The 18632-nt window shown below is 39.4% G+C and overlaps 1 protein-coding gene across 5 annotated transcripts in view; it reads left to right on the top strand.

Annotated features, from left to right (window-relative positions):
- The window catches only part of sema3ab (sema domain, immunoglobulin domain (Ig), short basic domain, secreted, (semaphorin) 3Ab), a 61005-nt gene that overhangs the window by 34087 nt on the left and 8286 nt on the right, over positions 1–18632 (top strand). For 4 of the 5 annotated variants that reach the window (XM_087843080.1, XM_006789430.3, XM_087843077.1 and 1 more), the window contains 7 exons: positions 3869–4064; positions 12042–12202; positions 12645–12707; positions 14936–15055; positions 15894–15984; positions 16765–16884; positions 17613–17755. In XM_087843080.1, coding sequence (XP_087699206.1) covers positions 3947–4064; positions 12042–12202; positions 12645–12707; positions 14936–15055; positions 15894–15984; positions 16765–16884; positions 17613–17755 — 816 coding nt within the window. In that variant the 5' untranslated portion in view covers positions 3869–3946. Of the gene's footprint in view, positions 1–2066; positions 4065–12041; positions 12203–12644; positions 12708–14935; positions 15056–15893; positions 15985–16764; positions 16885–17612; positions 17756–18632 lie in introns of those variants that run through there. The other variant, XM_087843079.1, reaches the window with a different exon arrangement.

Genomic DNA, 18632 nt, shown 5'->3' with positions numbered 1-18632 from the left:
TTTTCTTTCATACCAAGACCTGCAGCTCCACACAGCTGGCTTCCATCATTGCATGTTTGTGTATGTGTGTATTATGTCTGCAATAACCGCAGTTTCAATACATCATGCATGAAAAAGGCAGCAACCCAATATCTATGTCAGTGGAGTAAACGGCATCACTGCATTGTCTCATTTCATTTGGAACACGAGAAGACAGTCATTAAATACATTTTAATTTTCTTATGTTAAAATTTAAAGATGTGAAAAACAAATGGCAAAGGAATCCTTTTCTAAATCAATACTTTAACTGGCAAAAATACTTTTAAAAAGATTTCTTCCTTTATTCTGGATCTCATGTATGCCTTGCAGGCTGCCCATTTATATTGCTTACTTGCATCTGGTGTGAAGGGAGTCTCGAATAAAGCTGGATGCATGGATCTAGGGGTGCAGGCTGTTGTTGTTAAAGGGTTGTTAAAGGATAGGTGGGAGGCAGATGTGGTTGCCTTTTACTTGTGGTTTATTTTGCTGAGCCAAATCCTTTCTTTTAGGATCATGCACTCTCAGGTTCGAAGAGTGGGTGGAGGTCTGAAACGATGAATAGACAGGAATGAAGGAAGTGATTGAAAGAGATTTTTGTGGGTTTGCTTTCATGTCTTCCACCCTACTGCACCTATACACCCATCAAAAACTCTTCCCATCCCTTCTTTCCTGAGTCCATTCATGCTTAATGTATATTCTTGTCCACTTGGGGAGACTGGGGGAGTTCATGCCTAGAGAGGCCGAAGAGGAAAGCATTTTGTAAGTGGAAATTTGTGACGATTAGGGGTGTACTGCGTAGGCGGGGGTGTGTGGTGAGAAGGGAAGTCCATTATTTGAAGAGGGTGAAGTGAATTCTGATTGGGGGGGGTCCAGCTTTCAAAGGGGTATTGACAGATCTCTTCAACTGCTGTCCCCACTTCACAGCCCTCATCAGCCCCAATTCTAAACATACCAGTGCCCCTCCACAAGTTAAAGAAGTCCCCCCTCCCCTGCTGTGCCCACACGTATGAGTTGATGAACTGATGGTCAGGGTACTCTAAAGCGTCTGTCTTACTGAATACAAGTGGTGCTTCAGAACAGGCTCATTCTCCTTGAAGCACACAACTCCTTTGGGGTGTATAAACCTATCAAGGACGAGTCTCTCTTTTTATTGGACCCGTGTTATTCAGTGCACTTTTCAATCATAGCTAGATTTTTAACAAGTCTATAAAGCTCAATAACATTTCAACACAGATAAAGAAATGACAAGGGTACGGGCTAATGTTTGGGAACATGTGTGGAAAGTATGAGAATTGAAAAAGATGAGGAAGATGAAGCTTTAACATGGAATTCTCAAGTCTTCGTGACCATTTTTGGGGAGAATTCATCTGAATTTTAAAAATATTCAGTAACTTTGAGCTTTAAAAAAAAGCACTGCTGATGACGCACACTGTATGAGAAAGTTACTGTTACTCTTTTAAGAATTAACCATCAAATGCACTAAAATCTTCATCTTATCAACATGCGAGAAGTATGGCCCCCTAAAGTTGGAGTAAAATTCCTAAGAGGGCCATTCCTTCCTATTTCACCCCCAACCATCGCTCTTTCTGGTCTTAGTTATGGCAGATTGGGTTGCATGATCCTTGGAATATTAAACTACTACACCAACACTGCCAATCCCAGTAGAAAAGAGAGAGAGAGAGAGAGAGAGAGAGAATCTGCCTCTTCCAGCTTCTAATCCAGTCTGTTTGCAAAGCACAGGCTTTGGCGTGACACTTGTTCCCCATAGATTCTAGTGTTCTCACTGGAGAACAGCTTACATTAGCATAACCGTGAGGCCCATCCCTTCACTACAGGATTAGTTCAGCTCTCCTCCCACTGTCTGATGGCTCTTTATCCAGATGGATACAGCCTGTTAAAGGTCTTAACCACACTATTGCCACCAAAGTCATTATCATTCACCACGAGAAGGAATCAGCTCACTGAGGGCCTGCTGTTTAGACTGAGAGTGACATCTCATTTGGGATGGTTTGAAAGAAAAGACAGGGAACTCCCCTTCAGTCTCTGATGGAGTGACCAATAAATGAAGTAACTATTTTAGATGGCTAATTTGGCCCTTAAATTTTTCTTTTGAAAAGTGTGTTTATGTACATTAGGCATTGTTTCTGGGGGACATAAACAGCTTTTCACCAAGACCGCGACGCTATGTTTGCTCATAGTGTCAAAGGTTATTACCACCTCGGTAAAATCCCTGGATTCCATCCTAGGACCAATAGGTTTTTCAAAGGTTTGTATTTTTTCCATTTTTTATTCTATAAGAAAGTCAAAAAGTTTAGCTTGATGTTTATTTGGATTCTTGGTTTCTCTTCTTTATTTGTAAAACCTGAGTTGTGACATCACCAATCAGACTGACGTGATACGAGGTATCTGTATCTGTTTGTTCATAGATATTGTTTTTATCTAAACACGGAAACACTGCAATCACATCTTCATCACTAATCAGATCTTCATCATCAGACTGAATCATTTGATTCAATTGAAGCTGATGATGTTACATATTACAAATGATCCAGTTAAATGATGTAGGTGGTTTTCTTCTGTGATATAAGTCACAAAGTAAAGAGGATATAAGTATGTAAAATGAACGAATGCTTTTTAACATGTTGTAGATTCTCAGAAAAAGATAGCAAGAACAATGCAAGAGGGTTTGGTTGATTTATACAAAAGAAACAAACAAAAAAACCCAACTTATTCATACATCCATGAGTGATAACTGTAAAAATATAAGTACAGACTTTTTGCAAAAGACAATATAAGTAAAATAAAAAGAGGTAGGGATTACCTGAAATGTAAGTTTGGGCATAAATAACGCCATGTTTGACCAAAAGGGTAATAGATCTACAAACAGTTTTGCGCTCACCTGTATTGAACCAGGGCTTATTTTTGTAAAGTGTTGAAGATGCCATATTATTCTAATCTAAAAGTCTTATCTGTATAAAAATACAGCAGTTAAAAATGAACAAAGCATAAAAAATCATTTCAAAAAATTCTCACAAAGCAGTTTGCTCAAAACACTGCACTGTAATAATCAGCTGTGTTTTGCTATTTTCTCACTCTTCATAACCTCTTGGCTTGCCCTAACCTTTTCTCTACTATCCAACTCACAGTTTTCATTTCTCTCATGCTTTCTTCACTTTCTCCCGCCTACACCACACTCCCCTTATTTCTCAATCTCTCTCCTTCTCTCTCTCTCTCTCACTCCCTCTCTCGCTGTCTCTCGCTCACTCTGCGCTGTCTGCCTCAGCTGTTCTCAGTTGCACTGTGTGCCTTGTGCTGTGGGGACAGGGCAGAGCTGCGCTGAGTGGGGCTGAACTAGTTTAGAGGAGTCTTAGGTAGAGTGGCAGACAGGATCACAGTGGACAGGAAAAGAGAAAGCCACTAAAGATTATGATTATCCGGCAACAGTTGAAACAAAGTGGAACTGTTTTTCTTTTTTTTAGCTAAAGGTAGCTGTAGAGGTAGATAATGCAGATGGCTGTTTTCACTGGGTTACATACTGGTCAGGTACCAGGGCAGAAAAGTATGGCAGTCATACCTGCTTGCTCTTCCTAGCATTTAGTGTGTGCCTACTTTGGTTAACTTTAGCATTGACTTATTGGTGTGGGAAGCTCACTTGCAGTAACACTGACCCATAACCCCCAACTCTGCTTTGCAGGTTCTGAGCTGGACTCTAATTTTGTCTTTTGACCCCTGGAATAGGAAAGGGTTTTGGATCTGGCAGTGAACGAGACCTGCCGTGAACCAGCCTGGACTGACCCGTCAGCATTTTTTCACAATTATTGGAAAACAATTTTTTTCTTCTTCTTACCAGAACTTAAACCAGATCTGAGACTTTCGGCACTGGAGTTTGCTATTTAAAGGACTCTCTGGCCCCTATAGCCCCAGGATCATGGGCTTTTTCTGGGGCAGCATTATGCTGCTGTGTGGGGTGGCTTTGCTCAATACGGGGGGCAGCGGAGCCCAGCAGACCAAGAACAACGTTCCCCGGCTAAAACTCTCCTATAAAGGTGCGTTTGTGAGTTTTTATTGTCTTCAAATGTTATTATTTTAAGTGATTTGCCCTTAAATATTTTGAGGTAGCTCTTATGTCTTAGACTCTTACCTCCTTCTCACGCAGGTTCAAATCATTTCAGCACGTATAGTGTGCTGGTCAAGTGACTGAAAAAGTGTCTATAGAAAGTTTCAGTAACTGTGAGTCCCTAGATGTCTGTATAAGGCTTTAGTTATGATTACTTCTAAAAATGCTATATATATAAATTAAACAACAAGTACAATTAAGTGTAAATTCTTTACAAGGTTGTAAACTTTATGACTTATCAGATTTAGGCTCTGGCCTTTAAGAGGGTTGTGCATATTAGTTTTATACGGTTTCAGTCTTTTTACAGACCTGCATTCATACTATTTGGAGTTTTTTATATCCAATTATGTTTAATTTACCTGTAGCCAGGAAACTCTGGTGTTGTCATGGAAAGCCTTTGCACCATTAAAAATATTTCTGTCTTGACTCAGTAATCAGCTGAGACTAACAAATAGGAATGAGTATAAAAAATATTATATAATATAAATCCAGCGAAGAAAACAGTTTGATAAAATTAGGTAAGGTAACTTTGCCAGCTTGTTAGTAAAAGTCCTCAAGTCTAATGCACATGCATAAATGAACTGGTTATTAGAGAATGCATTCTCTCTTTCTGCCTCTCTGTCCTTGTTTTGATCAACTGATTCATCTAGCTTCATCTATCCTTCTCTTGCTTCCTTTTTTTCCTAAATGTCATTTTCCCACTCAATTCTCTCCTGCATGGCAATTATACTAAGGATGAATGGTGCAGGTCTGTTTCAGCAGATGGCTCTCCCAAAGAGAAATGTTTCTCGCTCAGCACTGGGGGATCCATAATTATACACACAAGTATGCACATACATAAACACTCACACATGCACACACATGCAACGATGCTCACTCACTTGCGCACATAAATGCATGACCATCTGTAGATAGCAAATGATACCTGTGAGGGTATCAGTCATTTAAAACCGCATGCTGTCAGACTGGTGTAACACGCCCATGTGGTGATATCTCTATTTCAAGTTAGATCCTCAGGTAGCAGTCTGGCAAGCTTGTTTTTTGCAGTCACCTCTATAATTATTATTTCTATTAGTACTAATTTGGATTTTGCACCTCTCCCATATGAGGAGTCAGTGCTTTATCTTTTGTATTTAGTGCTTAGCATGGGCTTAATAATAGGAGAGTGAGCAGGTATAATTTTCATGCTTGCACTGTGGTTGAAACATTGCTCCTGTAATACTGCAGAAAAAATTTAAACATTATCCACTGTAGGTCCCATTAGGCAAGTGACATGGGATTATTGAATTATGAATAATGTATGCCATAATATAAATTATGTATTACCCGTGTGTAGGTGAAGTACATTTACTCGTGGAGGAAATCAGGTTGTTCACTGTGGTGATTAAAGAGCAATACCTGCCTAAACAGTCTGAGAAGTTGTCCAGTCCTGAGGAAGCAGTGTCAGATCAGTGAGATACTGCTCTGTGAGTTGAAGAAAACCTGACCCCTACAGGTCTCCGGGAACAAGGGGTGAATCTGTTTATGGTCAAATTAGATGCATCTGATTATGCAGGTTTCACATTGGCACATGTTTTGGGATTTCTTGCAGACTTCATTCATTTGAATGTAGAATGAAAGTTTTATCTTGGAATGGTGTAGCTATACAGCAGCTTGGCCCACCACAGTATGAACCCCCCAGTGGACAAAGTTAATTACTCTGAGACACACCTACCAATTCCTACCACCCACCCCCACCCCAACACACACAGACACACACACATACACATTGCTGAAACTTCCAACAGATCTTTAAAAGCAAGGGTTCAGGGGCACAAGGGCAATGGAGCAGGGGAAAGATAACAGTGGTACCCCATGGCTACCTAAACATGAGCTGAGGTCCAACTGTATCAACAACTAAGTGACTAGTTGATGATGAAGAAGTAGGAGTAGAAGGCCATGGACCTACAGTGCCGGCAACACCATAAAGCACCATGAATGTTTTACATATGTTATACTTTGGCATGAATTGATGTAAGATCGATTCACACCCTCTGGGTAAATGGGCCCTTTAGGGATTAAACATATGGCTCTCAAGTTTATGGGTCACAAGCAGCAGAGCACATGTTGTTTACTGTCCAGGGAAAGAAAAAAAGAAGGTACTTGAGTTTTATAGAATGTGGGTGTTCTGCCAAAAGTACTCTTTTTTCCCCCCCGACCTGTCCACCCCTTTCTTTAGCTGAGCCAACGGCTTGCACAAAAGCACATACACATATCTGCAGCCACACGTACAGGCAAATGCATTCAGAGGAGCACAACAAAGTCCTGCTTTGGATAGCAAGAAAGAAAAGGAGCAAAGAACTGAAAAATGATGCTACACTAGAAACCATTTAGTTTCACTAACCACAAAATATCTCTTCAGCATTCATACTTCATCTGTTTTTTTTTCAAATGGTGTTTTTCTTGTTTTCACTGTGGTGTGACTTTTAATCAGAGTTGGAGAATGGAGAAGTTCTCCTAAAGGCCTTTAATCCATGAGCATGTTAAGAATCTTCGGAGTGGAGTTGGGTTTCTTGGGGTGTGTACAACATAAACTCTGACTGGCCTTGAATGGCCATGGAAGGTATCCCATACATGCAGTTGAATGTTCTCAGTATTCTGTTCTAACTGGATTTGGATGATTTATTCTGCAGTGTTCATTAAAATTTTTTTTAAATTCGTTTCTCCAAGTGCTTTCAAAACAATAGCTGTTTCAGTTAACTTAATCTATATCTGAAATATTCACTTGGAAGATGTCTGCTTGCAAAATTTCCTGTGTCTACTGACTTACATGTGTGTATAGTGAGATATAGAGCTACAAAGTAACTACCATCTTAAAAGGGTGTGGAATTATCAGTATGAACATGGAGGGTCTGAAGTTGCTGATGTTTTACTAATTTGGGGTCCTTTTATTTCTAAATTGTATATACAGAAAACATGCAGAAAACTCAAATTGGGTGACCAAGACAAGCCAAAGGGACCTCGTTCAGTTTACTGGGCATGTGTTGAAAGTCTCAGAAACCAAAATGGACTAAGAGATTGGGTTTTAGTATTCCAGTGATATGAAGGGAGTCACAGAATCAGTTTAGTGGCTGCTAATTCTGTTTAATCAATACTTCTGGATGCAGTTCCAAAACTAAATCATTTATCAGCTAGACCAGGGGTAAGCAACTCCAGGCCTCAAGTGCCGGTGTCCTGCAGGTTTTAGATTTCACCCTGTGTCAACACACCTGAATCAAATGATTAGTTCATTCTCAGGCCTCCGGAGAACTTCAAGACATGTTGGGCAGGTAATTTAGGCTACGTTCACACTGCAGGTCTTAATGCTCAATTCCGATTTTTTGATCAAATCTGATTTTTTTGTCTGCTTGTTCACACTACAAATAAAATGCGACAGCAAATGCGCTCTAGTGTGAACCCTCAAAGCGACCCGCATGCGCAAAAGAAGACGTCACACACAACTAGCACTGTTTAGACCAAGACCAAACAGTATTGTTTGACTGATGACCCTTAATATAAAGACTTGTTTCGGACTTTACGTTTCCCAATTTTGCTTTAAGTTATAAAGTTATTTTGTTATTTACATGGCCTAATAATGATCATTATTGCTGTTTTAGAGAGGAAAGGTGCTTCAAAGGATAGTTGCAGATTTCTGTCAGAATCTTCAGATTATACAGTACAAATAAAATGTTCACGTTTCTCCGACGTTGTCTTTCTAACAATTTCACTGGAAGGCCAGGAAGCGTTCGCGATGTCTTCTCGGGTGCTTCTCCGGCGCTGATAATTGGCGTCTGTGTTGTGACAGTGACGTAAAAGACAGATTTAATGCGACCTGACCATTCAAACAGCAGTCGCTTTCTAAAACATCAGATATGTATCGGATTCAGTACCACATACGAAAGTGACCCAGGTCGGATTTGAAAATATGGGATCGAACTAAAATTATGTTCTTTTTTCTACAATACGCTACATTCTACAGAATTGCATTTGTTTTCATGTTTAAAAACAATGTTTAAATTTAATTTTGCAAAGTTCTAACTACAAAAACAACATATTACAACATTTGATTTTGTTCAGCTCTGAAGAAATCACTCTTGTCAAGTTTGATAAATAACTTCATTGCCAAAAAAAGAAAAAGTTCAAAACCATTTTTCTTTCAGCCAACAACAATAAAGCAAGACTAGGTGTCTGCCTTCATTTCTGCTTGACACTGAGCAAATTTCTTGACTGAAGCTTTGTTTTTTTTACCCTTGGGCATAGGTGAATCAGTAACTGTATACACCTGGAGAGTGTATATGATATGTTGGGATTTGACAGTGTGCAACAATACAACAAGTCGTGCGAGTAAGGAACATCAGTGAAGCTACTGAACCGTTATGCTGCCATGTGTGGGTTATTATTAAGAAGTGTATTTTTCTTAGGAAGCACTTAGATAACACTCTACGTGCCCTCCAGTTGAGAAAGATGGACAGAATGTAGGGTAAAAGAGTTTATTTTTATCAGTCTCACATGGGACTGTTGATTTTTCGCATCTATTCCATCTCTCGCTCTCCCTTTGTGTCTTTGTCTGTTACTTGCTTGCTTTCCAGTTCCCTAACTCATTCTTTTGCCCTCCCCATCCCTAACTCATTCTTTTGCCCTCCCCGTCCCTGACCCAGAAGAGAATAGTTAGTACATTTGTCTTTTACCAAGCAATGTTAAGGAAGAAAAAGAGAGAGCAGGAGGAAGTAGAAAACTGCTGGAGAAACAAGAAATTTGGGGATTTTTTGGGCTAATGTACCCATCAGTTGTAACATAAAATCTCTTATAGGCCACACATTCTCCTTTTTGCGTGTCTGTCTCTTTCTCTCTGCTGTTCTATTGTTCTGCATCCAAACCTGTTTTTGTATAGCACAGTATCAAACTCTAAACAGGAAAGAATTAAAAAACAAAAATAAACAAAAAACCCCCAAAAAAAACAAGTGCCGTTTAATGTATACATAAATTTGACCTGAGGGGACACCAGTTCAGACATGTATAGGCTACTGCCTCCGGTGTGGCTCGTAAACACATTTTTCTTTCCAATAACACACAGCACAGTATGCTCTATAAACACACATACACACACAGATCCACACACAATACCCACAGAGTATCTGTCTCTGGATGATTAGCTTTTAATAACTTAGCTGTAGTCTCTGTTGAATGGACTGTTGCTATGGACACGACTCCCATAGACAATTTCCACAAACCAAAGATGTGTGCGTGTGGGTGTCTGTATGTATCTGGTGGGTGGATATTGTGATGCCATTCCCCTTGCTGTCAAACAGTGATGTGATTTAGGGAAAAGTGAAGAGTAGGTTTCCTACTGCTACTGCTAATTATTAATGACAAATAACACAGACATCCTTTTGTGCTTTTTTACTTTGAGAACTAGAGTAAGTCTTCATCTTCTGGTTTGACTTTGTCTTTGTTATCCCCCACACGAATGTGTCCACGGTACAGGTAAAAAAGGGTCAGAGGTAGCAGGCAGATGTTATTGTGCAGTGCAGAGTTTACAGTTGATCAGCTGATGGTTGCTCACCATGGCTACAGAGCGGGCTCGACTGTACTTTTTTATGACTTTAGTCTTCTTTCCAACTATGTTTAGGAAATAAATGTCTAATATTTCAAAATATGTTCAATAAAATGCAACTAGATCAATCTTGCAACAGAAAACAAATAATTTACAAAGATATGCTTCACAAACTGCAACAATAAGCATTTATTTAACAAATAATTATGACTGTAAGTTGAACACAGTGGTTTGTATTAAAGCTTTGTGTCATTTGGGTTTAGATTCAGTCGGTTATGCACCAGAAAATATCTGTTCTCTATAATTTAATGGAAACTCATGTGACTGTTAGATCAAGGTTAGATGTGTTTTAATAAGACTGTGGAGTGGGGAGTGGAGTGAAAGATTAGTTTATTATTATTTATGATTTTTCCAAATTTCTCACAGTTTGCATCAAGGAACAGGAAACAAACTAAATTACAGAGACAGTGATAATGACAGGGTGTCAGTCTATTTGTATTACCATCCAATGAGTACTGTTATTTGCATGTGTGTCCATGTGCGCATCCATGTGTGTGTGTGTGTGATGCCATGATACATTAACCAAAATCACATAAGGACAAGTACAGTAAGTCTTCATGTAACAGGCAACTTGATTGTCTGTTTGTAGCATTTCTTTTTCACAGGTGTCTTTCAGCACCTTTTAACACTATTTTAAATTCTTCAAACCATTCGTCCATTCATTTTCTTCTAATAATCCAGCACATGTTGGTGGATAGCCTATCCCAACTGGGGTACGGCCTGGAAGGGTGTCGGTCAGTTTTTCAAACCAATCAATTTTTCTTGTGATGTAGATATTGTTGCCCCCATATCAAGAGTATACCCATAAATCCACCCCTCCAAACCCCCTTAATGTCAGCCATTTGGCTTCTTCTGTGATACAAAATATTGATTGAATTTGCATTTAGGCAAATATCTCAGACATATGGTAATGTTTCCATTAAATTTACACTTCATACTGTATGAACCCATGTAGCCTTGGAGTAGGTGAATGGTAAATAATGTATAGATTCCATAGCACGATATTCATGACCATGTAGGTTTTAACCTAAAAAATCTTAATAAAATTAGAATTTATGAGTGAGAAAAACACCCTAAAAGCATTTAGTGTAATGCCCTCTATTCTTTGATGTTTTTCTTCTCGTACCAGTTTCCCTCTAGCTTGTGTCTTCTCACTCTCTTGGGTTCTGACACACTTAAGAGAAGGGGCATTCTCCCTGCTAAAGCATTCATGAGAGTTTTTTGTTGTTTGCCTCACTGAGGATGAGAAAGCAAGAGAGAGTGAGAGAGGAAGGCACCATTTCTCCTCTGCTCCCATAACTCTCTGTCCTTTTGTGTAGGTGGTCAATGGGAGGGGGGCCATGGTGTGGTTGGACTTTGTTGGTGAGAACAAAATGTGAGAAGGAGAAAGAATTAATATGTGCATGTGTTTGTGTGTGTATCTACACAGATTACACAAAAGGTGTTACAATACTACAGTCATAGTGCCACCTTTAGAGGTCGTTACAGTAATTAGATCCTCAGTGTTTGTGTCAAGTCTGGCTTTCTGCTGGGAAACCAAATGTCGCTGCTAGACTTGGCAGACCATTGCATTAAGTTCCAAAACGTGAGCTGTAGCCTGTAATAAAGTCTGCTAATAGTTTATGTGGTTTAGAGTAGTCTTGCAGTTTGGTTTATGAAATATTAGCAGAGTAATATGACATTACTATATGCTCCACAGTTTTCCACTGTGAGTGTACAAAGTTCTGCTTGGCTGCTTTGGTGAAGGTCACTTCTCAGCGCAGACTGTCTGATTATTGGCTCCCAGATTTGGCTTTACCTGCCGAGTTCAATTTGGCTTGGCAGAGGCTCTAAACTATCTGTCAGCTAGGCCAAGCTGTATAGTCTCTAGTTATGAGAGCAATTTGTGAAGGAAAAGGGGAAGCAATAACATTTGTGTAAAAAATCAAAACATATAAAAAAGTGAAAAAAAAAGGGGTTGATAAAAATGGAAACAGCAGTCTTAGGTGATACAAGCATGAACAACTCAATATCATTTGATTAAATTGGCTCAGTGTAGCTGTGGGGAATAGAGGTATATGTCTGGAACATTACAATTTAGCAGCAAGATTTTAAGATATGGAAAGACATACAAGTGGTCAAGCAAAAAGATACTGAAAATTTAATAGCATTTCAGAAAAATATACTAATCTGGAGAATTGGATTTGACTTTCATGCAACACAAATCCACAAACCCTTTATTTCGATGAATATTTTATGCTGATTCCTGCTTTTCTTTCCATTTTTTCTTTGCAGACATGTTGGAGTCTAACAACCTTGTGACATTTGAAGGCCTACCCAACAGCTCGGCTTACCACACCTTCCTGTTGGATGAGGAGAAAGGAAGACTAGTAGTTGGAGCCAAGGACCACATCTTCTCTTTTAATCTTCTCAATATCAGCAAAGAGTTTGCACAGGTAGCTGAAGCCTATAATTTATAGACTGCATGACTGGTTTCATGCATTCTGCGACAGACTCCATGTGTGTTTGCTGTTTCTGACCGACTTATTACCTCGCTCGTATCCGTGCATCTCCATCCAGAGTGCCAGGCAGGGGCGCAGGTGTCTTGGGAATCTCTTTTCTGTTTCTACCGAAAAGTGCCTCATGAATATTTCAGAGCAGGGCTGTTGCACACGATCACACACTGTGCCAGGCATGTAAGCTGCTCTCTGCACACCTGGATGAATAATAGAATAAACCGAAACAAAGTGGATAACAAATCGCAATGTGACCCCTTCAACTCTCATATATACACATCCATGCACACAAGCTGTTCCTCTTTCGACTGACTCTGTAAAATTGATTTTGTGTGGGGGTAATTCTTTTCTAACATGTGCAGGAACTGTGTTTATGTTGCAGATCCCTTGGCCAGCTTCTTCCACCAGAAGAGATGAATGCAAGTGGGCAGGAAAAGATCTCTCGGTAAGAGCTAAAACCATCCACCTTTTAAGTGGGTGTCAGCGGTTTGCCCCTCTACTCCCACTAATTTTTTCAAATGTCTTTGTTCTCTCATACGATGAAAAATGTGCAGTTCTGCAGGTCTCAAAGCAAATCACCCTTGGAGTTGCACTGGGGTTATATGGGCTCTTTTTATATGGCATTTTAATCATAGATTATATGAGATTTTTTTTTTCTTTTTTTCAGTTTGTTTATAGCAGTTTGTTGACAATATGTTATATGGACAACTCAAAGACTCGCTATAGATCTGATAATAATCTCAGAGCCATATTTGAGACCATAATAATTTCTCTCCTCCTTAAAAGATCTGGTATAGCATCTGATATGATCTGTTTTAGCCTATAAAAATGTACTTTTAGGTATAACATTTCTTTGTTATTAATAACTACTTCCATATATTCAGGGATCACAGACAGTAGTGTTCCAGTGTTATTGGCCTTTGTTTTTTCTCTGTTTCTGCTTTAATATTTGACAGACTAACCTCAGGGGAGGCCTTTAAAGCTGAAAGACTACTAATTTGCCAAATTTAAATAAGACAAACTAGTGTCACCCAATCCCATTACATTACTAATATAATTTCTGTGGGACTGTTTTTTTTTAAACTAGCACATACACCACCACAGAAACAATACAATAAATCACATTATCCATATATTGAACCCTACAGTAGCATAGTTGTGGATAAAACACAACATTTCATAATTTTAGATTATAGATTTCTCTGGATGAAAATACTTTCTAAAATTTTGCTCCCGACTAAAGCTGGTCTTAAACAAATCCAAGTTGTTCTGGCATTTACATTCAGGGCCTTTTTTTTTTTTTTTTTAACTCTGTACCTCTTACATTTACATGTCTGGCCAAGTGCAGTTTTAGAATAGCTTTTGTGATGTGGTGAAACTCTGTGCCCCTGCTCCCAGTAAACTATGTTATGAATTTTATCTCTAAATGGGCCCGGAAGCAAAAGGCTGGAATGTGAAATCATGGAAATGCTGGATGTGTATCAGCTGTACCAGTGATCATCAGCCCTTCTGCGTGGCTGATTTGAAGTGTACTAAAGTCTTTTGTGTTATTTTATTCTATAAACATTATGTCGTGGATATATAGGGTATCCTGAGGGGTGGTCTCTGTGTTATATAGTTGGAGGAGAGTAAGAATTAATGGGAGATGAAGAGTCTGTTCACTAATCTTATTTAATGCAATCAAAACAAACAAGATGAAACGGAGAGTCAACGAGAAGTAGGAAGGTCTGATATGGTCTGATCGTGGGCGATCGTGGCTCAAAGAGTTGGCAGTTCACCTTGTAACCGGAAGGTTGCCGGTTCGAGCCCCGGCTTGGACAGTCTCGGTCGTTGTGTCCTTGGGCAAGACACTTTACCCTACTGCCTACTGGTGTTGGCCAGAGGGGCCGATGGCGCGATATGGCAGCCTCGCTTCTGTCAGTCTGCCCCAGGGCAGCTGTGGCTACAACTGTAGTTTGCCTCCATCAGTGTGTGAATGTGAGAGTGAATGAATAGTGGAATTGTAAAGCGCTTTGAGGGTTTCGAAAAGCGCTATATAAATGCAATCCATTATTATTATTATTATATGTGTGACAGACAAGTACAAGTTAATAAGCACAAGTGTTACGAGTTTATCACAGCGAATGTCAGGTCAGTCAGGGTCATAGAAAAAACTGTGGTGCTTCCTGCTCATGACCTAGTATAACCAGATAACTTAGTCATGCATAATTTGTGGCAGTATTCTTTTTTTTAATATATATATATTTTCTGTTGTGAAAATGTGGTGACACATTCAGCTTTATTTGAGGTCAGGCTCGCTCAGGCATGTGCTGCAAGAACACGAGGAAATGTGGCATATGGCTGCAGAGCAATGCAATATTTCATATACAGTTGTGCAACACAACAACACACTGTTTTCTTCTACTTTTGAGTTCAGTATGTAATAAAAAAAAACCAGAATCAGATGACAGTGTTTAGTTTGCTCTTAATTTTATTTCCAGATTTATTACTCGGCACACTGGTAGGGTTTATGGGTCACTCTCTCGGGAAATACAGCAGATTACTTTAAGCTTTGCTCTGTTTTTGTCTCCAGTTTTTTTTTATGCAGGCACTGGATTTTTCTGAATGACACTCTGTTCTGAATGACACTTTAAAAAATAATAATTTTACTGTTTTCTGTCTTTGCTACATCAGAGAGAATGCTCAAATTTTGTGAAGGTGCTGCAGCCATTCAACCAGACCCATGTCTATGTGTGTGGGACAGGAGCCTTCCACCCTGTGTGCTCCTACCTGGACGTGGGCAAGAAATCAGAGGTACAGGCACACTCTACACCTCCATTGAAGTTTCCAATTTCAATTTCTATCAAACACATAATCCCTTAGAATATAAAAGCTGAGTTTCCTGACATATCAAGTATAAGTATTTAAAGCTCTCAGTGGCCATGAGGGTTAGAGAATTGTCTTTCTAACAGATGATTATATAAGTGCATAAAAAGTGGTTTTTATTCAGCAAAATGAGGTGGAAACGCAGGGTTTCATAGTCTGACGAATTTCCAGTGCATCAGTCTAATGCGTGCTCTTTTCTCCTCCAAATGTCACTGAGTCTGACTGATGTGAATTTCCAATTCATTAAACAGCTATTTACAGATAATTAGATGCAGGAAATCCATTTATCTCGTGTGTAGAAATCATGAACAAAATATGAAATTCCTCTGTAGGGCGTCCTTTGGTGTCACAGAGTTAGAGAGAAATGAAATTTATTGTTTTAATACTCGTTCTGTAAAAATTTCAAAAGGCTTCAATATTTTAAACTGCACCTATTTTACATAATGACTAACATTTATATTATATATTATATCTACAGTGTCTAACGTTATCACACAAGTATTTGTCAAAAACAACTTTTGCATCGTGTCGCAATATTTCCAAAATAGTTTGGACTAAAAAACAAAAAAAACATAAATACTATCCTGTGGTCTCTCTAGCTTTGCCGTTCTGGAAGTTGTGAAATGCTGACAGCAAAATGACTTTCCCAGAAAACTTTCACTTAAACGGAAACTACTGTGTATTTTTTCATGACAAAACTTTTTCCAAAAACTGATACTTGATGATATACTGAAGATTCTGTGCTTGTCTGTTCAACTGTGTACAGGACAGTGTTTTCAGACTTGAGCCCCACGTGGAAAATGGCCGTGGGAAGAGTCCCTATGATCCCAAGCTGCTCACTGCATCCATGCTAATTGGTGAGTTTAAGAGCGGATACCCTGCGCTGCCTGTCTGTGTGTGTTAGAGTGAGGTCATATAAAAACATGTAAGTTAAGATACACCCACTGGTTTGCTCTGTCATTGCAGCAGATATATAGGGTGCAAAGTAAAAGCAAATAACAGAACACAGCCATTCTTCTCATTCATTATAAGTGGACCAGCTTTGTATTTAAACACTGGGAACCCCTCATTGGCACGATTGTAAACTTCTTTTCACCGTGACTATACATCATTTAAGTAGTGGGTGTGGGGTCAGTGACACTTTATTGAGGTTTTTTTTTTTGCATAGAATCTAATTTTTTTGGCAAGGGAACTTGTGAGCATGCCTTTTCTCTCTTACTCCAATCATTGCCAGTCACATTGCGTTACATCTGAGTGTTTAACCTAGCAGATGGCCATTTTCCAGCCCATCACCCCTAATCTCTGCTCCCTTTTCTCTTTCCTTTCTCACCAGCTTTATTATGTACTCCTCCTATCTCACACCTCTGTCCTGTCCCTCCTCCTCTGACCTATTCATTCATCCTTCTCTCTCCTCCCTTCTTAGCCCTGCCTACGGTGTTAATGTCAATTTCACACTCCTGATGTTCATCACATCTGTCACTGTCTGTTTTCTCTCAGGACTCCAAGTTTATCTATACTGCTAAGCCCCTGTACAATCCCTCAGACTTTTATGCCTGCATCATTGGGGAAAAATCCCTAAAGATTGTTTTCTCATCTGACATTACTAAGCTAACTCTGTTTATTCCTCTTAATCTCAGATGGAGAACTGTATGCAGGAACATCAGCTGATTTCATGGGGCGGGACTTTGCCATCTTTCGCACTCTTGGAAAGCATCACCCAATCAGAACAGAGCAGCATGACTCCCGATGGTTAAATGGTGAGAGAGATGAGGAAAATCCCTTCTGATTATACAGTACTTTCCTTGTTTTTAATTTTGCAAGCTGACTCTTTGATCTCAGTTGTGTTTTTGTTTGATTTGAGCTCAGCTTCCAATAGATATGATCAGAGTTCGTCACTGATCTCCTCGTGGACATGGATCTCAATGTATCATCACCTGATTTACATTTGTCACAGTTTGGTACTATAAAAAAAGGGGTTTGACCTTAAAACAACTTCAAATTAAACTACCCTGAGTTCTAATATATAAGAAAAATATAGAAAAATATACAAGAAGTACCTATAATAACTGGAACTATCATCTCTGTTGATGGAATGGCATACCTCAAGTTTTCATATGTAGGTTTTACTTACTGTTTTTCACCAGTTAATATTATTCCAATTCATCATACTCTGCTTCAGCTAAGGTGCTGCAGCTTGTCTGCTCATGGCTCAAAATATTGCAGTCCAGACAAAGAACAAGAAGCACATAATTCATTTAGCTGGCCTGTCTCCAGTGGAGTTGTGAAATTTAATATTAAGTGTTGTTATTGCCTTTCAGGCTCTATAGAGGGAAGTCCCTGAGTACATGTCTGCTATTTCACAGCATCTTTAAACTCTCACACAGTATCTAGCACTTGGTTTAAAACTAGATACAGAGCAGTTTTTTTCCAGATTAAGAAACACAAAAACTAACATTGACTTTGTGTGTGTCTTTGTCGCTTGCAGATCCTAGGTTTTTAGGCATTCATCTTATTTCAGAGAGTGACAACCCAGAAGATGACAAAATCTACCTGTTCTTCAGAGAAAATGCGATAGACGGAGAGCATACTGGAAAGGCCACACATGCTCGCGTCGGACAGCTCTGCAAAGTACGCACGCACACAGAGGACATGCAGGATGGCCTTTACAAAGGAAAATCCCAATATACACAATAGCAGAGAGACAAAGGCACACACACGTTCACACCAGCATTATGTGAAATAGCTCCTGTATCTGGAAAAAACACTTGACGGGTGTCTGAGTGGCTTTCATAATGGTAGCTTTCAGGAGCTGTTATCTGTGATTATTTTTAGCCTGGAGAAGAGTGGGCTTTGTTTTGCGTGGTACAACTGCCCCGGAAGACAGAAACCTGAGAGAAATGTCAAATGTCGCCAGAACCTGAGAGGCAAACACACCATCAATGGCAGCACTGTTATCCTAATGCCAAGCTCTGGCACTTATTGGGCCTTTAGCTCCAGGGGATGGTTATGTTAAAGAACTGGCCTCGTATCAAATTTCACAGCCTAAATCCATTTCTTATTCATTTAGCAGGAATTCAGTAGGCTTACTGCAGATCAGTGAGCGATGTCAGCCTCAAACCCCTGTTTAGCTGCACATCATGCCTCCTTCATGACTGCCTGATTATCTAGAATGTCAAGAATCTGCTATCTTCAACACAAGACAAGCCATCCATTATGTAAAATGGGGTATTAACTCCAGCATATGCATTTCTTGGATACACTATAATTTACTGTCATAAATCAACACAAAGTGAAATCCATTTTTATGAGCCAGAGCTTTGTGCGTCTGTGTTTTTGTGCTATGTTCATGAAGACAAACACTACCCTGTAAGGCACAGAGATGCATATTATTAAGAAGTGCACTGGAACAAACAGTTCAATATGTGCTGTCCTCTTTTTGTACAGCATCTAGAATTGCATATATATAAAACCCAAACATGGATGCTTATTAGACTTGTTTAATATG

This window comes from Neolamprologus brichardi, chromosome 7 (genome assembly GCF_056152115.1).
Source record: "Neolamprologus brichardi isolate AB-2024 chromosome 7, ASM5615211v1, whole genome shotgun sequence".
In the NCBI taxonomy this organism is placed as follows: Eukaryota; Metazoa; Chordata; class Actinopteri; order Cichliformes; family Cichlidae; genus Neolamprologus; species Neolamprologus brichardi.
Note: the sequence above shows the minus strand (reverse complement) of the source record. Positions and strands in the feature narration are given on the sequence as shown.